This window comes from Erithacus rubecula, assembly GCF_903797595.1.
Source record: "Erithacus rubecula genome assembly, contig: scaffold_666_arrow_ctg1, whole genome shotgun sequence".
NCBI lineage: Eukaryota > Metazoa > Chordata > Aves > Passeriformes > Muscicapidae > Erithacus > Erithacus rubecula.
Window position 1 is genome coordinate 28,033 of NW_027635674.1, and position 23,828 is coordinate 51,860.

At 58.0% G+C, this 23,828-nt stretch overlaps 2 protein-coding genes across 2 annotated transcripts; one reads left to right on the forward strand and one right to left on the reverse strand.

Moving 5' to 3' along the window:
* Nucleotides 1–267: 267 nt before the first annotated feature.
* GPR179 (G protein-coupled receptor 179) lies at nucleotides 268–19,381 on the forward strand (the record flags this gene model as incomplete). Its single annotated transcript, XM_079332991.1, has 13 exons — nucleotides 268–1,109; nucleotides 1,774–1,882; nucleotides 2,656–2,758; nucleotides 3,485–3,681; nucleotides 4,664–4,732; nucleotides 5,018–5,127; nucleotides 7,024–7,262; nucleotides 8,078–8,216; nucleotides 9,102–9,207; nucleotides 9,706–9,852; nucleotides 10,099–12,897; nucleotides 13,231–15,022; nucleotides 19,377–19,381. 13 exons carry the CDS (start codon nucleotides 268–270, stop codon nucleotides 19,379–19,381), a joined length of 6,657 nt encoding a protein of 2,218 aa, XP_079189117.1.
* MRPL45 (mitochondrial ribosomal protein L45) lies at nucleotides 19,241–22,761 on the reverse strand. The gene is made up of 4 exons (XM_079332992.1): nucleotides 22,705–22,761; nucleotides 22,286–22,435; nucleotides 20,979–21,152; nucleotides 19,241–19,620 (listed from the first exon to the last, which is right to left on the reverse strand). The coding sequence occupies exons 2-4, from the start codon at nucleotides 22,430–22,432 to the stop codon at nucleotides 19,561–19,563; spliced, it is 381 nt and encodes a 126-aa protein (XP_079189118.1). The 5' UTR covers nucleotides 22,433–22,435; nucleotides 22,705–22,761; the 3' UTR covers nucleotides 19,241–19,560.
* Between the last annotated feature and the right edge of the window lie 1,067 nt (nucleotides 22,762–23,828).

Below are 23,828 nucleotides of genomic sequence, written 5' to 3' on the forward strand. Positions count from 1 at the left end.
GTCCCCACGGGGCTCAGAGCGGGGGGCTCCTAGCAGCGCTGCCGCCCGAGCGGGAGCCGCGGGGGCGAGCGGGGAGGGGGGGGGCTCCGGGCAGCGCCAGCCGCTGAACACGGTTTGGAGCCGGTGACGTCTGCTCGGGCATCGCCGAGGGAGAAGAACGGGCGGCAGAGCGCGGGGCCGGCTCCGGGCAGCTCCCTGCCCGCCATGAGCCCCCCGGGCCGGCCGGAGGGGCCGCCGGGGGCCGGGGGGCTCCGCTGAGCCCCAGCCATGGGGCCGAGCCGGTGGCCGCTGCTCTGCGGCTTCCAGGCGGTGCTGGTGCAGGTGGCCGTGCTGACGGCGGGGCAGCGGCCGCAGGAGAGACCCCCGAGGCCGGCGGGATGGTCACCGGCCCCTTCATCCTCGTGGGCGCCCACCCTGGAGCCGGGAGCGCCGGGGGACAGCGAGGGCTCGGCGGCGGCTCTGGCGTTCCTGCGCACGGGCGATGCCGAGCGCTTGGCCCGGGCCAACTGCAGCGGGGCTGTTTCGGCGGGGGCTCCCGGGCCCGGGCCCCCCCCGGCTCTGCGGGCAGCCCTGCGAGCCGCCCCCGAGGCTCTGGCGCACTCGGCCAACTTCCTCAACATGCTCTTCCAGACCAACGACATCCGCGAGGCCAGCGTGGCCGAGGACGTGGAGTGGTACCAGGCGCTGGTGCGCAGCCTGGCCGAGGGGCACCCGTGGGTGCGCAGGGCGGTGCTGGCCCTGGACGCCCACCCGCTGGCCCCCAAGCCCCGGCTGATGCTGCAGGCCACCAAAGGGGACGGGCAGATCCTGCTGCAGGACGTTTCCAGCGCCGCTCCCAGCCTGGGCAACCTCAGCTGGGACAACGAGTGGTTCAACGCGCTCAAGGCGCAGCGGGTCCCGGCGCTCCGCAAGCGGGTGCTCAGCAATGACCTGCGCAGCCTGGAGACCCCCAAGTGGCAGAGGGGCGACAGCTACGTGGGGGACCCGGGCCACGTGCGCTGGTCCCCGCCGTTCCTGGAGTGCCGCGAGGGCCAGTTCCTGCCCACCTGGGTGGTCACCCTCTCCTCCGCCTTCTACGGGCTCAAGCCGGATCTCAGCCCCGAGTTCAAGTAAGGGGTTTGGGGGGTGCCCCGTGTGCGTGCTGGGCGTGTAGCTGGATGTGTCACCCACCCTGAGGTGTCCCCAGCGTGTCCCTCTGCGTGTGCCTGCGCCTGCAGGGGTTTTTACACATCCCCCTGCGTCCCCTCGGTGTCCCCTGTGCTGCCACCCCCCTGTCACTGCTGAGCCGGGCTGGGACCCCTCCTGGGGTGTCTCTGGGATTTGGGGGGGGGCTCCCTCCTTCACCCCACAGAGGGAGGCGGTGGGGAGGGAAGGGTCAGCTGGGATCAGTCCCAGGGCGCGGACACGGCCCCATTTCCACGGGTCACCCGTGTCCCCTTCGGAGAACCCAGGGAAGAGCGTTGGGCACGTGGGGACCATCCCAGCTGCCCCCATTTCCCGATCGGTTGGATTAAAATCCCTCTTGAGGGGCAGAATTCAAACCCAGGAGCTGCTGCCCCATCCCCAGCACCTCTAGACCCGGCTCCGAGGGTCCACGCCCGTGTCCGGGGGTCTGGGGACATCGCTGACCGCTGTCATCGCCCCCCTGCTCCGTGCTGGCCCAGAGGCATCCCTGGGGCTCGCCCACTCTGGATGGGGGGCTCGGGGGGGGGGGGGGCACAGCGATGCCCCACGCCACCCCCTGAGCTCTGACCCCATCCCTGGTGCTCACAGGGGGGTCGTGCGAGTGGACGTGGAGCTGCGGGATGTGGCCATCGACCAGTGCTCCAGCGGGCCGGGCTGGTTCTCGGACACGCATCGCTGTGACCTCAACAGCACCCAGGTACCGGCACCGGCACCGGGAGCAGAACCGGGGTACCCCGCACCCAGCCCAGTGCCCCGCGTCCCTCCCTCCGGGCTGAGCTTTATCCTCTCTGCCGGGCGATCCATCTGCTTCGCTCAGCTGCTCTCGCACCGCGCCGAGCGGTTTATTGTGCAAATCTTCCCTCCCCACCGCCGTGTGACCCGGCTGCTCTTTGCCCGGGCACCGCGGGCACGGTGGGGACAGGGGTTGACAGCATCACCCCGACCCTTCCAGCAGCGCCCAGCCCCGCGCCCGAGCGTCTCAGAGGTTTGGCACAACCAGGGAGGGCGAACCCCGCAGCCCCCCAACTTTGGGAGGGTCCCATCCAGAGCTGTCCCCAAGAGGGAAAGGCGTCGCCAGCTCCTGTTTCCATCCCGAGGGGCCGGGCTGTGAGCCGGGCATCCCTCCAGAAAACAACAATGGGAGCGGAGCCGCCAGCGCGGCCGCTCGGGGCAGGAGGCGGCCGGGGGGGATTAGGGAGCGGTGCCCGGCCCCAAGCTGCCGTCACGGCTGGGCAGGATTAGGGCGCTCGGCTGCATTAGGTGTCCATTTAGGTTTTAGGGAGGGATTTGGGGCCAAGCTTTGGGTTTTAATTCTGAAATGTTTAACCACTGATTCCTCGCGGCTCTGCGGGAGGATGGTGTGGGGTCAGGTAGCCGTGAGCTGCGGGCTGCTGGAGCTCCTGGGGAGGGGGGATTTGGGGATTTGGGGACACAGGGGGTGGGGAATGTGTCTCAGGGTGTCTCCTTCAGTGTGTCCCCCAGGAGAACCGCAGCTTCGTGCTCGGGAGGTACCTGTGCAGGTGCAAGCCGGGTTTTTATGGGGCCGGAGGAGTGGCCAGCAGTGCCTGGGCAGGTGGGTCCCTGTGGCACACGGGCACAGCAGGGGGGGGCAGGGCTGGGGGGATTTGGGGTCACAGAGCACGTGCCCTGGTGTGGGCCCAGGGATGTGCTGATCCCTCCTGGTGTTCTGATTCCATCCCAATGCCGTGATCCCACCCAGGATGTGCTGATCCCACCTGGGATGTTCTGATCCCACTCCAATGCCACAATCTCACCTGGTGTGCTGATCCCACCTGGGTGTATTAATCCCACTTAGGGTCTTCTCATCTCATCCCAAAGCCATGATCCCTCCTGGGATGTTCTGATCCTACCCAGAATGTTCTGATCCCACCCAGGATATTCTGACACCCCCCTCCAAGAATGCCACAATCCCATTTGAGTGATCCCACTTGGGATGTTCTGATCCCACCTGAATATGCCGATCCCACTTGGGATGCTCTGGTCCTACCCAGGATGTTCTGATCCCACCACAATGCCATGATCCCACCTGGGATGTTCTGATCCCACCTGGAATGTTCTGATCCCACTTGGGATGTTCTGATCCCACTCCAATGCCACAATCCCACCTGGATGTGCCGATCCCATCTGGGATGTTCTGATCCCTCCCCAACACCATGATCCCACCCGGGATGTTCTGATTCCACCTGAGTGCTGTGATCCCACCTGGAATATTCCAATCCCACCTGAACGTTCTGATCCCCCATCGCCCCAAGCCCACCGGCCCATCTCTGTGTCCCAGGTGTGCCGGGCTCGGACGGGCTGTCCCGGCTGCGGTGCCGCCCTTGCCGCCCGGGCTGTGCCACCTGCCAGGACGACACTCCGTGCCTGATCCAGGAGGACCCGGTGCTGCGGGCAGCGGTGCTGTCGTGCCAGGCGTGCTGCATGCTCGCCATCTTCCTCAGCATGCTCGTGTCCTACCACTTCCGACGCAGCAAGGCAAGGGGTCCCTGTGTCCCCTCCGTGTCCCCCCGTGTCCCCTCCGTGTCCCCCCGTGTCCTTCCGTGTCACCCCCGTGTCCCCCCCGTGTCCCCCCGTGTCCCCCTCTGTCCCCCCCCCGTGTCTCCCCCCGTATCCCCCTGTATCCCCCCCGTGTCCCCCCCTGTCCCCCCCCGTGTCCCCCTGTGTCCCCCCCGTGTCCCCCTCTGTCCCACTCTGTCCCCCCGTGTCCCCTCCTTGTCCCCCCGTATCCCCCCGGTGTCCCCCCGTGTTCCCCTGTATGCCCCCCGTCCCCCCGTGTCCCCTCCGTGTCCCCCCGTGTCCCCCGTATCCCCCCCGTGCCCCCCCGTGTCCCCCTCTGTCCCACTCTGTCCTCCCGTGTCCCCTCCGTGTCCCCCCGTGTCCCCTCCGTGTCCCCCCGTGTCCCCCGTATCCCCCCCGTGCTCCCCCGTGTCCCCCTCTGCCCCCCCGTGTCCCCCCCGTGTCCCCCGTGTCCCCCTCTGTCCCACTCTGTCCCACTCTGTCCCCACCGTGTCCCCCCCGTGTCCCCCTGTGTCCCCCCGTGTCCCCCCCGTGTCCCCCTGTGTCCCCCCGTGTCCCTCCCTGTTGCTGTAGAGGTTCCAAAATCAGCTTTATTTCTTCAAAGGGTTCTACCAGCAAAATCTGGATACCTAGCACAGCAAGGGGTTTTTGTAGGTTTTAGGGGGATTGAAATTGTAACCAGTAAAATTATAAATTGAGAATTATCCAATCACTTTCAGATTTTAGGTGAGAAAAGACCAATCATCTAGCAAAGTTAAAGACCAATAGAAATCCTAAATGATAACGGGGGGGAACATTTCTCATTAAAAGTTTCATTGTCTCAGGGTATGAAATCCCAGGGGCCCTTTTCAGGGACACTTGTGTTATCCACACACTGGCACCCCAAAACTGCAGTCTCGGGGGTCCCCCTGACTGTCCCCCCACGCTTCCCTCCCTGCAGAGGATCAGGACATCAGGGATCATCCTGCTGGAGACCATCCTCTTCGGCTCCCTCCTCCTCTACTTCCCCGTGAGTACCCAGCTGGAAAACTCCAGGGTGGGTTTGTCCAGCCCCAAGCAGGGCACGGCTCCACCTAATTGTTAATTTTACAGCCGCAGTCCCTGGGGGCTGCCGCATAAACCTTCTCAGAAAACCAAATCCCTTTTCTGCCGCTGGCTGCGGGCATTAATCCCTGCCCAAATCCCCCCTCCCCTCCCGTGGGTGCTGCAGGGTCACGGGGGAGGGTGGCCTGAAGCGCAGGTGGTTGTTGAGGGGGGGGATCCAGGCTGGAATTCCCCTCTGCCGCCGCTCCAGGTGTTCATCCTGTACTTCAAGCCCAGCATCTTCCGCTGCATCGTCCTGCGCTGGGTTCGCATGCTCGGCTTCGCCATCGTCTACGGCACCATCACCCTCAAGCTCTACAGGTGGCTGGGCTGGGGATGGGGGCTCGGGACCCCCACACTGGGGAGGGTTTGGGATCGGGAACCCCACACTGGGGAGGGTTTGGGGTTCAGGACCCCCACACTGGGGAGGGTTGGGGCTCGGGAACCCCACACTGGGGAGGGTTTGGGATTGGGAACCCCACACTGGGGAGGGTTTGGGATCGGGACCCCCACACTGGGGAGGGTTTGGGATCGGGACCCCCACACTGGGGAGGGTTTGGGATCGGGACCCCCACACTGGGGAGGGTTTGGGATCGGGAACCCCACACTGGGGAGGGTTGGGGATCGGGACCCCCACACTGGGGACGGTTTGGGGCTCAGGATCCCCACAGTGGGGAGGGTTTCAGTGCTAAAGACCCCCAGAGTGCAGAAGGTTTGGGGCTCAGGACCCCCAGAGTGGGGAAGGTTGGGGATCGGGATACCCAGAGTGGGGAGGGTTTGGGATCGGGACCCCCACACTGGGGAGGGTTTGGGATCGGGACCCCCACACTGGGGAGGGTTTGGGGCTCAGGACCCCCACACTGGGGAGGATTTGGGGTTCAGGACCCCCAGAGTGGGTAGGGTTTGGGTGCTAAGGACACCTACAGTGGGGAGGGCTGGGGGTTCAGGATTCCTGCACTGGGATGGGCTGGGGGCTTGGGACCCCCATGTGAGGGGTGCTCAAGATCTCTGCAGTGTGAGTCTGGGGGCTTGGGACCCCCACTGGGATGGGCTCGGGTACCACTGGGACGGGTGGGGGTCTCCTGGGATGGAGTCTGAATAGGATGGGCAGGGGTCTCAGTGGGATGAGGTGGGGTCTCTCTAGAATGGGGTCTCAGGACGGGTTGGGGTCTCAGTTGGATGGGATGGGGTCTCAGAGTGGGATGAGCTGGGGTCTCAGGATAGATTAGGGTCTCACTGGGATGAGTTGGGATCTCTCAGGGATGGATTGGGATCTCACTGGGATGGGATGGGCTGGGATGGGATGGGGTCTCAGGCTGGGTGGGCTGGGATGGGTTGGGGTCTCAGGCTGGGTGGGCTCTCAGGCTGGGTGGGCTCTCAGGCTGGGTGGGCTGGGATGGGTTGGGCTCTCAGGCTGGCTGGGCTGGGATGGGTTGGGGTCTCAGGCTGGGTGGGCTCTCAGGCTGGGCTGGCTCTCAGGCTGGGTGGGCTGGGGTCTCAGGCTGGGTGGGCTCTCAGGCTGGGCTGGGTGGGCTCTCAGGCTGGGCTGGGATGGGTTGGGGTCTCAGGCTGGGTGGACTGGGCTGGGCTGGCTCTCAGGCTGGGTGGGCTGGGATGGGTTGGGCTCTCAGGCTGGGTGGGCTCTCCGGCTGGCTGGGTGGGCTCTCAGGCTGGGTGGGCTCTCAGGCTGGGTGGGCTCTCCGGCTGGCTGGGCTGGGATGGGTTGGGCTCTCAGGCTGGGTGGGCTCTCCGGCTGGCTGGGCTGGGATGGGTTGGGGTCTCAGGCTGGGTGGGCTCTCAGGCTGGGTGGGGTCTCAGGCTGGGCTGGGATGGGTGGGCTCTCAGGCTGGGCTGGGATGGGTTGGGGTCTCAGGCTGGGCTGGGGTCTCCGGCTGGCTGGGCTGGGATGGGTTGGGGTCTCAGGCTGGGTGGGCTCTCAGGCTGGGCTGGCTCTCAGGCTGGGCTGGGATGGGTTGGGCTCTCAGGCTGGGTGGGCTCTCAGGCTGGGTGGGCTGGGATGGGTTGGGGTCTCAGGCTGGGTGGGCTGGGATGGGTTGGGGTCTCAGGCTGGGTGGGCTCTCAGGCTGGGTGGGCTCTCCGGCTGGCTGGGCTGGGATGGGTTAGGGTCTCCGGCTGGGTGGGCTGGGATGGGTTAGGGTCTCCGGCTGGGTGGGCTCTCCGGCTGGCTGGGCTGGCTCTCACCCCCCCCGCCCGCAGGGTGCTGAAGGTGTTCCTGTCCCGCACGGCGCAGCGCGCTCCCTACGTGTCGAGCGGGCGCGTGCTGCGCATGCTGGCGCCCATGCTGCTGCTGGTGCTCTGGTTCCTGGCAGCCTGGACCATCGGCATGCTGGAGAACGCCCACAAGAACATCCCGCTGGTCATCCGAGCCCAGACCAGCCGCGGCCTGCACTTCTCCATCTGCGGCCACGACTGCTGGGATTACATGATGGTCATCGGTGAGAGGGGTCCCCGCGGCCCCGGGAGCCCCCAGGGAATGAGGGGATTTCATTCTTTTATCCTTCTCATCTTCCTGAATGCTGCAAGGATCTGAGGGTCTCACATCCCATCCCATCCATCCCATCCCATCCCATCCCATCCCATCCCATCCCATCCCATCCCATCCCATCCATCCCCCATCCCATCCCATCCCATCCCATCCCATCCCATCCCATCCCATCCCATCCCATCCCATCCCATCCCATCCCATCCCATCCCATCCCATCCCATCCCATCCCATCCCATCCCATCACTGTGGAGCTTTTATTCCTTTGTCCATTTAACCCTCCTGGAGGTTCCAAGGACCTGGGGATCCCCATAGCCCCAGAACCCAATCCCATAATCGTAGGACTTTCATTCCTAATGTGGGATTTTCATTCCTTTGTCTCTAATCCACCTGAGGGCTGCAAGGACCTGGGGATCCCCACAGCCCCAGAACCCCAATCCCATAATTGTAGAGCTTTTATTCCTTTGTCCATTTAATCCTCCTGGAGGTTCCAAGGACCTGGGGATCCCCACAGCTCCAGGACCCCATCCCATAATTGTAGGACTTTCATTCCCTTGCTCCTTTAACCCTCCTGGAGCTTCCAAGGAGGATGTGAGTGCCCCAGCTGCCTCCTACCTCCCCCCTGAGCATCCCCTGGTGCAGGTGTTGAGTCCCAAACTTTGGGATGCTCCAGATCCAAACTGAGGGTGATGGGCAGCACCTGAACCCCCCCCAAAAATCTGCCAGGGATGGGTGTGGCTGCTGAGGGTGTCCCTGTGTGCCCCACAGCCGAGGTTCTGTTCCTGCTGTGGGGCAGCTTCCTGTGCTACGCCACGCGCGCCGTGCCCTCGGCCTTCCACGAGCCCCGCTACATGGGCATCGCCCTCCACAACGAGCTCATGGTCTCTGCTGCCTTCCACGTGGTCAGGTAGGGCTGAGAATCCAAGTTTTCACACCTCTGGGGATGAATCAGGAGTCATCTTGAGGTGGGAAGGGTTTGGGGGCATTGGATCTGCAAAGGAAAAGGGGTTTGGGTACTCGGGATGTGCAAAGGAAAAGGGGTTTGGGTGTTCAGGATCTCTAAAGGAAAAGGGGTTTATGTGTTCAGGATCTCTAGAGGAAAAGGGGTTTGGGTGCTCGGGATCTCCAAAGGAAAAGGGGTTTGGGAGTTCAGGATCTCCAAAGGAAAAGGGGTTTGGGTACTCGGGATGTGCAAAGGAAAAGGGGTTTGGGTGCTTGGGATCCGTACAGGAAAAGGGGTTTGGGTGTTCAGAATCTCCAAAGTGGAGGGGGTTTGGGAGTTCAGGATCTGCAAAGGAAAAGGGGTTTGGGTGTTCAGGATCTCCAGAAGAAAAGAGGTTTGGGTGATCAGGATCTCCAGAAGAAAAGGGATTTGGGTGGTCAGGATCTCTAAAGGAAAAGGGGTTTGGGTGCTCGGGATCTGCAAAGGAAGAGGGGTTTGGGTGTTCAGGATCTCCAAAGTGGAGGGGGTTTGGGTGTTTAGGATCTGCAAAGGAAAAGGGGTTTGGGTGTTGAGGATCTGCAAAAGGAAAGGGGTTTGGGTGTTCAGGATCTCCAATAGAAAAGGGGTTTGGGTGTTCAGGATCTCCAAAGGGGAGGGGGTTGGGGTGTTGAGGATCTGCAAAGGGAAAGGGGTTTGGGTGTTCACGATCTCCAAAGAAAAAGGGGTTTGGGTGTTCAGGATCTCCAAAGGAAAAGGGGTTTGGGTGCCCAGGCAGGGGGAGGCTGTGGGGTCTGGAGGTGGGCAGGGGGCTGCAGTGGGACCTGGCACTGCCCTCTTGATCCTTTCCAGGTTCCTGATTGTCCCCTCGCTGCACCCGGACTGGACTCTGCTGCTTTTCTTCGCTCACACCCACGGCACCATCACCATGACCCTGGCCCTGCTCTTCATCCCCAAGGTATTCCTGGGAAGGAACAGAGCTGGGGAAGGGGCTGGAGCACCAGGAGAGGCTCAGGGAGCTGGGAAAGGGGCTCAGACAGGAGAAAAGGAGGCTCAGGTGGAACCCTGTGGCTCTGCACAACTCGCTGGCAGGAGGGGGAAGCTGGGGAGGGTCAGGATCTGCTCCCAGGCAATGGGGACAGGAGGAGAGGAAACGGCCTCAGGCTGAGCCAGGAGAGGTTTGGGTTGGATATTGGGGAAATTTCTCACGGAAAGGATGATCAGGAGTTGGAAGAAGTGGAGTCCTCACCCTGGAAGTGCTGGAGAACGTGGATGAGGCACTTGGGGACGTGGGTTAGCGCTGGCTTTGTCAGCACTGGGCGAACAGCTGGTCTCGCTGCCCTCGGAGAGCTTTTCCATCCTCAGCAATTCCGGGATTCCATCACTACCGCTCACCCCAGAGCCCGGGGGAGCTGGGACAGGATCCCCTGAGTGACTGTCCCGTGTCCCCGCGCAGTTCCTGCACACGGGCTCGCCGCTGCGGGAGGAGATCACGGCCGAGGTGTACGAGGACGAGCTGGACATGCGGCGCTCGGGCTCCTGCATGAACAGCAGCATCGCGTCCGCCTGGAGCGAGCACAGTCTCGACCCCGATGACATTCGGGTGGGTGGCACACTCAGGACCTTCTTTTGACGCTAGCTGTGCAGAGTAAGAGGTGCCTTTCGCAATCTTTTCCTGATGCAAAGCAGAGGGAGGGGAGGAGGGGGTGCAGGGTGACCCCACGCGGGTGGGCTCCTCTGGGCAGCGCGGAGGGGTTTGGGGACATGGGGACAAGCCGGCCGCAGCCCCCGCTGTAGGCGCTCTCCTCTCTCCCTTTTCTCTGCCGCGTCCCCCCCGCCCGCGGCGCAGGAGGAGCTGAAGAAGCTTTACCGGCAGCTGGAGGTGCACAAGACGTGGCGGATGGCGAGCAACAACCCGCACCTGGGCAAGAAGCGCGGCTCCCGCCGCAGCCTCGCCCGCTCCATCCTGCGCCGCGGCGGAGCCGAGCCGGCCGACAGCGGGGATCGCCCGGGGAGCGCGTCCCGCCGCAGCTCCTCGGTCAAGCGGCTGGTGGATGGCGGCGGGAGCAGCCTGAGGATGCGGGATGAAAGCTCCCGGCGCCGCTCTTCAGCGCTGCGCAAATCCCGCAGCTCCGAGGGACCCCCGCGGGAGCCGCGCAGCCCCAGCCCGCCCGAGGAGGCTCCTCCGGCGGCCGTGCTGGAGCTGGAGCAATCCGACAGCGACTCGCTGGATGCCGCCCCGCTCCTCTGCAAATCGGCCAGCGCCCAAAACCTGGCGGGGCACTGGCGGCGACCCCCGGGCCGCGCCCCGCCCTTGCAGAAGTCGCACAGCGTTGTCAGCGGGGCGCGGGATGTGGCGCTGCTGGCCGCCCGCAGGGACGAGTGGCGCGGCAGCCGCCACCTGTGCGCGCCCGCCCCGAGGGTCCCCGGCGACACGGCGACACCGCAGAGCGCCAAGGGGTCCCAGGAGGACGTGGCCCCGCTGGGAGATGCCAAGGGACACAAACATGTCACCTACGGGCCCGTCAAGAGTGTCAGCGTTGACAGCGCGCACCCGCCCAGGAGGGTGAGGGTGACCGTGAAGAAAACTCCCCCTCCGCCTCCCGTTCGCTACCAGAGCCTGCAGCGCTCGGGGACGCTCGGGGACGGCCCGGAGCCACCCCCGGGTGTCCCGGCACAGGTTGGAGAGACGAAGGGGACAGCAGGGGACGAGCCGGAGCACGCGTCCCCCCCGGGAGGGAAAGGCGGGTTGGTGACCCCGAGCCCCAGCTCGGTTCACGTCTGTCCCTGGGAGCTGGTGCAGGAAGAGATCCTGAGCAGGAAACAAAAAGCGGCAGAGGCAGCAGAGTCAGGGACCGCCGGTGACACAGTGGCCACCAGCCCCGACAGCAAGCCGCCCTCCCGGAGACGTTTCCGGAGCCTGGGACTCGCCATCAAAGCCCTGAACCGCCCCAAGGGGAAGAGCATCCTGAAAGCGAAAAGCGAGGGAAGCCTCAGGAAAAGGGGGAGCAGCAGGAGAGAGAAGTCCGGGCTGGCAGAGACCTCGGCCGTGTCCCTCGGGGGGTTCAGCCCGGACCCCGCTGCCAAAAGCCCCGAGAGGAGAGGGCAGAGCCTCGCCCTCCAGCACAACAACAACGCCGCCATCCCCGGAGAAGCCGCGGACTGGGGGGACAGCGGGACAGGAGGACAGTGGGACAGCCTGGCCCTGGGGACAGACGATGGCGACAAAGCGGCAGAAGAGCCCAGCGCTGCCCCAGGGGACGCGGGTGAGGATCTGGAGCCACCACCCAGCGCGGACCACCAATGTCCCGCGGAGGTGGCACAGCCACAGGAAGGGGACGAGGATCAGAGGGAGGACATTCCTGAGGTGACAGAGGAGGAAGGGACACTCGAACAGCTCGAGGGGGCTGGAAGGACGGAGGAGGAGCCTGCAAAGCCCACCCCGAGCAGCGTGCGGGGCGCGGCGGGGGCGCAGGTTGGTCCGCCCGGAATCCCGGCTGGAAGGGGAGCCTTGCTGCGCCAGGAGGCGATCGCTGCCCGGGAGGATGGTGCGGTCCCCGAGAGCCCGGACAAGGCGCTGGAAAAGGGGAGCAGCCAGCCCGAGCCCGAGCGGGAGCACGGGAGGAGCTGGAGCGGGGCTGGGAGTGCGCAGGGAGAGCTGAGTCCTGGGGGAGATTACAGCTCCAAATCAGGAATTTTTCCTGAGAAGGGTGGTAGTGAGGGGGATTCTCAGCGCTCTGTGGGTGTGGAAAAACTACCAGAGCTGCCGAAAGTGACCGGGGATCAAGCAGAGGGAAGGAGGGCTGAGGTTTTCCCGTGGGAGAACAGGGAACAGAGAAGGAGTGTCCGAGCAGAAATCTTCCCCGGGGACACACAGAGGGCTCGGCCGGAGCAGGAGGGACAGGCAGCCCCCAAATTTGAAAGTCTGGAGCAGTCTGGGATGAGGCTCGCAGGAAAACCCCCAGCTCTGCCCAAACCCTCATCCCAGCGGGCTGGAACCACGGAGAGCAAAAAGGCCAACATCTGTCCCTGGGAGGTGGAGGATGAGTTGTGCCCAAAATCAGAGATCTGCCCCTGGGAAGAGGCTGAAGCTCCATCGGGGACAGAGAGACTGAAGCAGGACACGGGAGGCTCTTCCAAAGGGGAAGGACAAGTGAGACCCAAAGCATCAGAAAAAAGAAAGCAGCCCCCAGACAAAACTCTGCCCAAATCTCCTTCAGGGAAATCTCAAAGCTCGGAGAGGGCAGAGATCTGTCCCTGGGAGACTCAGGACTCCAAATCCAGTGATAAAGCTGAGATCTGTCCCTGGGAAGTGACTGAACCTCAGCTGGAGAAAGGAACAGCAACACCAAAGGAGAGAATCCCAGGAAAAGAAGCCTCCAAAGATCTGGAGAAGGGAAGCAGAGAGAGGGAATCAATCTGTCCTTGGGAGAGCAAGGACATGGAGCAGCCCCCAGCCAAGACCCAAACTGGGAGCCCAGCACTGCCCAAATCTCCTTCAGGGAAATCCCAGAGCTCAGAGAGCCTGAGGGAAGAGATCTGTCCTTGGGAGAGTCAGGATTCTAAATCCAGTGACAGAGCTGAGATCTGTCCCTGGGAGTCTCAGGAGCTAAAATCCACGGAAAAAGCTGAAATCTCTCTCTGGGACGTAGTTGCACAACAGCTGGAAAAAACAGCAACCCCAGAAATGAAGAGACTGCAACGAAAACAGCCCTCCAGAGCTCTGGAGAAGGGGAGCAGAGAGAGGGAATCAATCTCTTCTGTGGAGAGCCCAGACACGGATCAGCCACTGGCCAGAACCCAAACTGGGAGCCCAGCAGTGCCCAAATCTCCTTCAGGGAAATCCCAGAGCTCAGAGAGCCTGAGGGAAGAGATCTGTCCTTGGGAGAGTCAGGATCTCAAATCCATTGATAAAGAAGAAATTGGTACCTGGGAAGTGACTGAACTTCAAATGGAGAAAGGAACAGCCCCAGGAAAGGAGAGACTGCCAGGAAAAGACACCTCTAAAGCTCTGGAGAAGGGGAGCAGGGAGAGGGAATCAATCTCTTCTGTGGAGAGCCCAGACACAGAGCAGCCTCTGGCCAGACCCCAAACTGGGAGCCCAGCAGTGCCCAAATCTCCTTCAGGGAAATCGCAGAGCTCAGAGAGCCTGAGGGAAGAGATCTGTCCCTGGGAGAGTCAGGATATTAAACCCAGTGACAGAGCTGAGATCTGTCCCTGGGAGTCTCAGGACTCCAAATCCAGTGATAAAGGTGAAATGTGTCTATGGGATGTGGTTGCACAACAGCTGGAAAAAACAGCAACCCCAGAAATGAAGAGACTGCCACGAAAACCCTCCAGAGCTCTGGAGAAGGGCAACAGAGAGAGGGAATCAATCTCCTCTTGGGAGAGCCTGGACACAGAGAAGCCCCTGGCCAGATCCCAAACTGGGAGCCCAGCACTGCCCAAATCTCCATCAGGGAAATCCCAGAGCTCAGAGAGCCTGAGGGAAGAGATCTGTCCTTGGGAGAGTCAGGATCTGAAATCCATTGATAAAGAAGAAATTGGTACCTGGGAAGTGACTCAACTTCACATGGAGAAAAGAACAGCCCCAGGTAAGGACAGACTGCCAGGAAAACAACCCTCCAGAGCTCTGGAGAAGAGGAGCAGAGAGAGAGAATCAATCTCTTCTGAGGAGAGCCTGGACACACAGCAGCCTCTGGCCACAGCCCAGACTGGGAGCCCAGCACTGCCCAAATCTCCTTCAGGAAAATCCCAGAGCTCAGAGAGCCTGAGGGAAGAGATCTGTCCCTGGGAGACTCAGGACATTAAATCCAGTGATAAATCTGAAATCTGTCCCTGGGAGTCTCAGGACTCCAAATCCAGTGATAAAGGTGAAATGTGTCTATGGGATGTGGTTGCACAACAGCTGGAAAAAACAGCAACCCCAGAAATGAAGAGACTGCCACGAAAACCCTCCAGAGCTCTGGAGAAGGGCAGCAGAGAGAGGGAATCAATCTCCTCTTGGGAGAGCCTGGACACAGAGCAGCCTCTGGCCAGAACCCAAACTGGGAGCCCAGCACTGCCCAAATCTCCATCAGGGAAATCCCAGAGCTCAGAGAGCCTGAGGGCAGAGATCTGTCCCTGGGAGTCTCAGGATTTGAAATCCATTGACAGAGCTGAAATCGGTCCCTGGGAAGTGACTGAACTTCAGATGGAGAAAAGAACAGCCCCAGGAAAGGAGAGACTGCCAGGAAAAGAAGCCTCCAGAGCTCTGGAGAAGGGGAGCAGGGAGAGGGAATCAATCTCTTCTGTGGAGAGCCCAGACACGGAAACACCTCAGGCCAGACCCCAAACTGGGAGCCCAGCAGTGCCCAAATCTCCATCAGGAAAATCCCAGAGCTCAGAGAGCCTGAGGGAAGAGATCTGTCCTTGGGAGAGTCAGGACTCTAAATCCAGTGACAGAGCTGAGATCTGTCCCTGGGAAGTGGCTGCAGCTCCCTCCAAGGGGGACAAGCGCATCACGCGCCAGGCAGCGCTGGCCAGCCCGGACAGATCCCCGGACAGCAGAGACCGAGTGTCCATCTGTCCTTGGGAGAGCCTGGACACACAGCAGCCTCTGGCCAAGACCCAAACTGGGAGCCCAGCACTGCCCAAATCTCCTTCAGGGAAATCGCAGAGCTCAGAGAGCCTGAGAGAAGAGATCTGTCCCTGGGAGACTCAGGATTCTAAACCCAGTGACAGAGCTGAGATCTGTCCCTGGGAGTCTCAGGACTCCAAATCCAGTGATAAAGGTGAAATGTGTCTATGGGATGTGGTTGCACAACAGCTGGAAAAAACAGCAACCCCAGAAATGAAGAGACTGCCACGAAAACCCTCCAGAGCTGTGGAGAAGGGCAGCAGAGAGAGGGAATCAATCTCTTCTGTGGAGAGCCCAGACATGGATCAGCCTCCGGGCAGAACCCAAACTGGGAGCCCAGCAGTGCCCAAATCCCCTTCAGGGAAATCCCAGAGCTCAGAGAGCCTGAGAGAAGAGATCTGTCCTTGGGAGAGTCAGGATCTGAAATCCATTGATAAAGAAGAAATTGGTACCTGGGAAGTGACTGAACTTCAGATGGAGAAAAGAACAGCCCCAGGTAAGGAGAGACTGCCAGGAAAAGAATCCTCCAGAGCTCTGGAGAAGGGGAGCAGGGAGAGGGAATCAATCTCTTCTGTGGAGAGCCCAGACACAGAGCAGCCTCTGGCCACAGCCCAAACTGGGAGCCCAGCACTGCCCAAATCTCCTTCAGGGAAATCCCAGAGCTCAGAGAGCCTGAGGGAAGAGATCTGTCCCTGGGAGAGTCAGGACTCTAAATCCAGTGACAGAGCTGAGATCTGTCCCTGGGAAGTGGCTGCAGCTCCCTCCAAGGGGGACAAGCGCATCACGCGCCAGGCAGCGCTGGCCAGCCCGGACAGATCCCCGGACAGCAGAGACCGAGTGTCCATCTGTCCTTGGGAGAGCCTGGACACACAGCAGCCTCTGGCCACAGCCCAAACTGGGAGCCCAGCACTGCCCAAATCTCCTTCAGGGAAATCCCAGAGCTCAGAGAGTCTGAGGGAAGAGATCTGTCCCTGGGAGAGTCAGGACATTAAATCCAGTGATAAATCTGAAATCTGTCCCTGGGAGTCTCAGGACTCCAAATCCAGTGATAAAGGTGAAATGTGTCTATGGGATGTGGTTGCACAACAGCTGGAAAAAACAGCAACCCCAGAAATGAAGAGACTGCCACGAAAACCCTCCAGAGCTGTGGAGAAGGGCAGCAGAGAAAGGGAATCAATCTCCTCTTGGGAGAGCCTGGACACAGAGAAGTTTCTGGCCAGATCCCAAACTGGGAGCCCAGCACTGCCCAAATCTCCATCAGGGAAATCCCAGAGCTCAGAGAGCCTGAGGGCAGAGATCTGTCCCTGGGAGAGTCAGGATATTAAATCCATTGATAAAGATGAAATCGGTCCTTGGGAAGTGACTGAACTTCAAATGGAGAAAGGAACAGCCCCAGGAAAGGAGAGACTGCCAAGAAAACAACCCTCCAGAGCTTTGGAGAAGGGGAGCAGAGAGAGGGAATCAATCTCTTCTGTGGAGAGCCCAGACACGGAGGAGCCTCTGGCCAGACCCCAGACTGAGAGCCCAGCAGTGCCCAAATCTCCATCAGGGAAATCCCAGAGCTCAGAGAAGGCCGAGATCTGTCCCTGGGAGGTTGAATCCAGTGATAAATCTGAAATCTGTCCCTGGGAAGGGGCTCAACCTCAGCTGGTGAAAGAGACTGGCCCAGGTAAGGAGAAACTCTCAGCAAGAGAATCAACCAAAGCTCTGGAGAAGGGGAGCAGAGACCGAGAGTCCATCTGTCCCTGGGAGAGCCTGGACACAGAGCTGTCCCTGCAAAGTGCTGTGGGGAAGGAGCCATCCATGAAATCCAGCAGCACAGAGAGCAGGATATCTGAAATTTGCCCCTGGGAAGCAGCAGAACCTATTGGGTCAGAGGAGATCAGGCAGCCCCAGGGAGCCCACAGAGCTTCTCCTGCTGTGTCTCCAGCACCTGTGGAACAATCCAGGGGCAGATCCCGCAGGGAGGCTGGGCACAAGCCCCTGTGCAGGCTCCAGCCCAGCAGCCAGCACGCAGGGCTGGCCAGCAGCTCCAGCCCCAGCCCTGGCCTGGCTGAGGTTTGTCCCTGGGAAGCTGCAGAGGCTCCATCAGCAGCTGCCAAGCCTAGCTGGGAGCCGGGGAAAAGCTGTGAGGTGTGTCCGTGGGAGGAGCAGAGCATGGAGCCCTCAGGGAGCTGCCCCGGGCAGGGCAGAGCTGGGGGGAGCCCCCGGGATGGGGCTGGGGAGTGAGGGGATCCCAGCACCAGTGGCTGCATCCATGGATCCATCAACCATCCATCATCCATCCATGGAATCCATCTGTCCATCCATGGATCCATCAACCATCCATCATCCATCCATGGAATCCATCTGTCCATCCATGGATCCATCAACCATCCATCATCCATCCGTGGAATCCATCTGTCCATCCATGGATCCATCAACCATCCATGGATCCATCAACCATCCATCATCCATCCATGGAATCCATCCGTCCATCCATGGATCCATCAACCATCCACCCATGCATGGATCCATCCACCAATGGATCCATCATCCATCCATGGATCCATCAACCATCCATCATCCACCCATGGATCCATCCACCCATCCATGGATCCATCCATGGATCCATCAACCATCCATCATCCACCCATGGATCCATCCACCCATCCATGGATCCATCCACCAATGGATCCATCCATTCATGGATTCATCATCCATCCATGGATCCATCAACCATCCATCATCCATCCGTGGATCCATGCACACATCTATCCTTAGATCCATGGATCCATCCACCAATGGATCCATCCATCCTTGGATCCATTAATCCATGGACCCATCCATCCCTCTGTCCATCCATCCATGGATGGATCCATTCATCCTTCCACCCATCATCACTCTCTCTCTCCTTCCATCCATCATCCATCCTTGGATCCATGGATCCATCCATCCCTCATCCATCCATGGATCCCTCCCTCCTTCCCATCAGGGAGGGAAAAGCTGGAGCTGGAGGCTGCTCCCCCTGCCCAGCCCCACTGTTGGGTTTGGGGGCTCTGAGGGTTTGAGGCTGAAGGTCCTGGTTGTGTAATTTTGTGTAAATACAGGAAATAAATGGAATTATCTTGGAGTGTGCTTGGAGAGGCTCAATGTGAGATGGGGAAGGGGCTGGAGAGGAAATCCAGCAGTGGAGGGGGTTGAGTGGCACAGGCTGGAGAGGAAAAGCCATTCTCCCAAAAAAAGCCACATTCCACCCAAAAAACTCCTTTTCATTCAGAGCCAGGGCTGGGGAACCCCACAGATCCCCAGCTCTGGAGGGAAGGGACCTTAAAGCCCATCCAGGGACACCTCCCAGTGTCCAGGGTGCTCCAGCCCAGCCTTGGACACTTCCAGGGATCCAGGGGCAGCCACAGCTTCTCTGGGAATTCCATCCCAGCCCCTCCCTGCCCTCACAGCCAGGAATTCCTTCCCAAAATCCCACCTATCCCTGCTCCATGGCACTGGGAACCAATTCCCTGTGTCCTGAAATTCATCCTTTTCTCCATTTTCCTGTAGCTCCATCAGGGACTGGAATCCTCAAGGAGGTCACCCCAAAAATCTCCTTTTCCAGCCTGAACAATCCCAATCCTCTCCTCCCTCTGGGTTTTCAGGAATTCCACTCCTCCCTTCCCTACCACAGAGGGAGCTGAGCTCCCAAACTCAGTCCAGAGTGAGGCAGAGGCTCCATGGAAAAGGATTTTTTTCAGGAACAGAGGGATTGTGACACCCCTGTGACTTCCCAAAGGACATGGCAGGGATTCCACTGCTGGCTCCTCTCCCAGCACAGCACAACAAGGAGGTGCTGCCCTCCCAAAAAGGAACACTGGGAAGCAAAAAAGGAGCCACAGCTTCTCTTTTTACAGCTCAGTAAAATCCCTCTCATGGAAGAAATAAAAATGCCCTGAACTCTCCCACGCTCTGCAAGTGGTGAGTTGAAAAGCAGGACAAGGAGAGAAAAGGGTTTGGTTTTGGGTGAGCAGGGAGGATTTTGTGAGTGAGGAGAACTGGCTGAGCAGAGCAGGAGCCTCACAGGTTTATTCCCAATCATGGGGAAAAAAATAAATAAAATCCAAGTGTTTTCCCAACCCAGGCAAAGCAGGGAGAGCTGCAGATGTCACCGTGTCCACAGGATGGTGCCAGAGCACGAGCTGTGCCACAACCCCAGCCCTTTGTGAGCAACCAAAAGTGAAATTAAATCCAATTATCAGCTGTGCTGCAGCTCCTCTGGGAGACTCCAATGGCAGCACCCTCCCCCCACCATGGAACTTGATCTAAACTCTCCCTGGTTTTTGTTAAAAAATAGGAATTTGGGAATCAGTAAAGAGAGATTGGAAAAAAAAAAAAACCAAACTGTTAAAAGCCACTGGGTGAAGTTTTAATGACTGACCAGCAGGTGTGTGACACTCCCATGGAGTGTTAAATATTCCAAGGGCTCTCCCATGGAATTCCAGGACAGAGGGTGGCCCGTGGAGGCTCCTCATCCTCAGGGTGAGGCTGAAGCAGAGCCAAGATCTTCCAGAGCTCCTCCAGATCCCCCTGTGGCTCCTTGAAATTTGGAGAAGCTGCTGCCCATTCCCAAATTTGCTCCCCAGGAAGGCACAGCCACATCCAACACATTCCCAAACCTCCCTCCCAGCCTGTTTGCTGTCCCTGTTCACGTTCCAGAACTTTCTATTTCACTTTTTCATGCTCCTCTGAGGGATCCAGGGCTGGGCCAGGAATCATCACAGTCTGGAAAAGCAAGGGTTAAAAGTCAGCAGGAAAAAAAGGGGAGCAGGGGGTTCTGGAAAGGGAAAAAAAGGGGGATCAGAGGGAGGCAGGAGAAGGGAATGGGATGGGAAGCTTTGAATCACACTGGAATTCTCCCCTCCTTCTTCCCCAAGATCCAATTTTAGCAACACAAGGAGGCAGAGACACTTTTCCAGGGTGGGGACAGGGGGAAATAATTCCCAAAATTATCCCACACCTGCCCTGAGTCATTCCAGGACCTCAGTCTCCCATTGCAGCTCCCAGGAATAATTCCATGGACATTCCAAGCAGTGGATGATCCCCTCACCTTCCCCTCCCAGGCAGCTCAGCTTTGGCCACAATGATCCCCACAGGCATTTCCATTTTTTTTGTCTCCCCCCCAGGATCTCTATCTTTTTCCCCCAGAGGAATCCTTTTTTTTTTTTTCCCCCACAGGGATCTCCACATTTTTTTTCCCCTAGAATCCCCATTTTTCCCCCCTAGAATCTCCATTTTTCCCCCCTAGAATCTCCATTTTCCCCCCCTCTAGAATCTCCATTGTTTCCCCCTAGAATCTCAATTTTTCCCCCTCAAGGATCTCCATTTTTTCCTCACCTAGAATCTCCATTTTTCCCCCCTAGAATCTCCACTTTTCCTCCCTCTAGAATCAACATTTCCCCCCCTTGAATCTCCTTTTTTCCTCCCTCTAGAATCTCCATTTTCCCCCCCTAGAATTCCACTGTTTCCCCCCAAAAATCTCCATTGTTTCCCCCTAGAATCTCCATTTTCCCCCCTAGAATTCCATTGTTTCCCCCCTAGAATCTCCATTGTTTCCCCCCCCAGAATCTCCATTTTCCCCCCTAGAATTCCATTGTTACCCCCCCCAGAATCTCCATTGTTTCCCCCCCCTAGAATCTCCATTTTCCCCCCTAGAATCTCCATTGTTTCCCCCCCCCAAAATCTCCATTTTCCCCCTAGAATTCCATTGTTTCCCCCCCAGAATCTCCATTGTTTCCCCCCCCCAAAATCTCCATTTTCCTCCCTAGAATTCCATTGTTTCCCCCCTAGAATCTCCATTGTTTCCCCCCCCAGAATCTCCATTTCCCCCCCTAGAATTCCATTGTTTCCCCCCTAGAATCTCCATTGTTTCCCCCCCCAGAATCTCCATTTTCCCCCCTAGAATTCCATTGTTACCCCCCCAGAATCTCCATTGTTTCCCCCCCCAATCTCCATTTCCCCCCCTAGAATTCCATTGTTTCCCCCCTAGAATCTCCATTGTTTCCCCCCCCAGAATCTCCATTTTCCCCCCTAGAATTCCCATTTTTTCCCCACAGAGATCCCATTTTCCAGCCTTTTCCCACCTTAATGATGGGATCCTTGGGTGGAGCCCAGTCTGGGACAATTTTCCCATGCATCCTCCATGTTCCATAGGGGTTCACCAGGTACCTCTCAAACACAACATATTCCAGAACATCCTTGGGAATCTCCTCCCCACCGTACATGAGGCGCCCAAAGCGATCGTAGATGGCCAAAATCTGAGAAAAAAATAAAAATAAATAAACAGGATGGATGGGGTTAGGAGTGATTTGGGATAGTAGGTGGTGTCCATGCCCATGGGATGGGATTTAAGGGTTTTCCAACCTAAAAATATTGGGATTCTCAGCCCTGGTGAGGGAGCATGGAGATGGATTTCCCTAGGAGGAAAGACTGGGAAAATTTGGGTTGTTGATCCTGGAAAAAGCTTCAGGGTGACCTAACTGAGACCTTCCAGGTCCTGAAGGAACCAACAGCAAACATGGACAAGGAAAAATGGCTCCAAACTGAAATCTAGAAGAGATGTTGGGAAGAAATTCCTCCCTGTGAAGGGGAAATGGATTTCCCAGAGAATCTGTGGCTGCCCCATCCTGAAAATGTCCCAGGCTGGGTTAAAACACCCTGGGACAGTGGGAGATGTCCCTGCCCATGTCAGGGGTGGAATGGGAGGGATTTAAGGATTTTTCAACCCAAAAAAGATTGAGATCTCTGTGATGAGCTGGCAGCAAGTTGAGCTTGGTAAGGGGAGATGGAGGGATGGATCTTCCTAGGAGGAAAGGCTGAGAAAATTTGGGTTGTTCATCCTGGAAAAAGCTTCAGGGTGACCTAACTGAGACCTTCCAGGTCCTGAAGAAACCAACAGCAAACACGGTGAGGAGGGACTATTGACAAGGAAAAATGACTCCAAACTGAAATCTAGAAGAGATGTTGGGAAGAAATTCTTCCCTGTGAGGGGGAATGGATTTCCCAGAGAATCTGTGGCTGCCCCATCCTGGAAGTGTCCCAGGTTAGAACCTGGGACAGTGGGAGGGATTTAGGGTGTTTCCAACCCAAAAAAGATTGGGACTCTCAGCTCTGGGTGGGCAGCAGGTTGGGCTTAGTGAGGGAAGATGGAGGGATGGATCTTCCTAGGAGGAAAGGCTGGGAAAATCAGGATTTTTCATCCTGGAAAAAGCTTCAGGGCGACCTAACTGAGACCTTCCAGGTCCCAAACACAGTGACGAGGAACTATTGACAAAGAAAAATGGCTCCAAACTGAAGTTCAGATGAGATATTGTGAAGAAATCCCTCCCTGTGATGGCACTTGAGACCCCTTCCCTCCCAAACCAGCCCAGGAGCCCGGGGCAGGGCTCACCTGGCGGCTGTGCATCCTCACTGTCACCTGCCCGTAGAGGTTGCCGCGGTTCATGATGGCCTCGCAGCGCACCTGCACCACCCTGGGGGGCTCCAGGGACTCCAGGAACCTCCAGCGGATGGTTTTGTACCTGTTGCCACGCACCATGTCCTGCCAGGGATTCAGCACAGTAATTAACAATTTGCTTCCATCAGGGAAAATCAGCTCTGATGCAAGCTGGATGTGAATTGAGGAAACGCTACAAGCGATTAGTTTGTTGTATTCAGAAAAAAAAAATGAGGCATTGTCAAGATTAGGTTTAAAAAAAAAAAAAAAATCGCAGAAAAATTGCATTAAATATGAGGCAGAGAATGAGATTTAGAATTTTGAATGCCGTGGAAGTGATAAGATAGGGATATCCCAAAATTCCAGGCACTTACGGGGTAGCAGCGCTCGGTCACCAGGGAGTGAAGCTTCTGCTTGTTAAAGCTGCAAAGGAAAGAAAAGAGGTTCCCCAAAAATTCCTGCATTTCCCTCTCACAAAATCCTGCTTTTCCTCCTCAATATTCCTGCTTTTCCCCCTCACAAAATCCTGCTTTTCCCCCCTCACAAAATCCTGCTTTTCCCCCCTCACAAAATCCTGTTTTTCCCCTTCACAAAATCCTGCTTTCTCCCCTCACCAATTCCCACTTTCCTCAAAATTCCCACTCTTTTCCTCATTAATTCCTGTTCCCCCCTCATAAATTCCTGCTTTTTCCCCCTTATTAATTCCTGTTTTTTCCCCCTCACAAATTCCTGCTTTTCCCCCTCACAAATTCCCACTTTTCCTCCTCACAAATTCCCCCTTTTCCCCCTCACAAAATTCCTCTTTTTCCCTCTCAAATTCCCACTTTTTCCCCCCTCACAAATTCCCCGTTTTTCTCACTCACAAATTCCCCCTTTTTCCCCTCACAAATTCCCTCAAAAATTACCCACACAAATTCCTTTTTCCCCCTCACAAATTCCCATTTTTCCCCCTCACAAATTCCCCACACAAATTCCTTTTTCCCCCTCACAAATTCCCATTTTCCCCCTCACAAATTCCCATTTTTTCCCCCTCACAAATTCCCCCCACAAATTCTTTTCCCCCCTCACAAACTCCCACCTTTTCCCCCTCACAAATTCCCTCACAAATTCCCCACACAAATTCCTTTTTCCCCCTCACAAATTCCCATTTTTTCCCCACTCACAAATTCCCATTTTTCCCCCTCACAAATTCCCATTTTTTCCCCCCTCACAAATTCCCATTTTCCCCCCTCACAAATTCCCATTTTTTCCCCCTCACAAATTCCCATTTTTTCCCCCACACAAATTCCCATTTTTCCCCCTCACAAATTTCTACTTTTCCCCCTCACAAATTCCCATTTTTTCCCCTCACAAATTCCCATTTTTTCCCCCTCACAAATTCCCATTTTTCCCCTCACAAATTCCCATTTTTCCCCCTCACAATTCCCAGTTTCCCCTCACAATTCCCATTTTTTCCCCCCCCTCACAATTCCCAGTTTCCCCTCACAATTCCCATTTT

Bases quoted from the DNA above. Each gene is read 5' to 3' on its own strand.
- MRPL45 (XM_079332992.1), bottom strand. From the start codon at position 22,432: ATGGTGCGTGGCAACAGGTACAAAACCATCCGCTGGAGGTTCCTGGAG. The intron at 21,153-22,285 runs GTGAGCCCTGCC...TTTTTTTCTCAG, and splicing joins TGAGGATGCACAGCCGCCAG to ATTTTGGCCATCTACGATCG. The intron at 19,621-20,978 runs GTGGGAAAAGGC...TTGCTTTTCCAG, and splicing joins CCAAGGATCCCATCATTAAG to ACTGTGATGATTCCTGGCCC.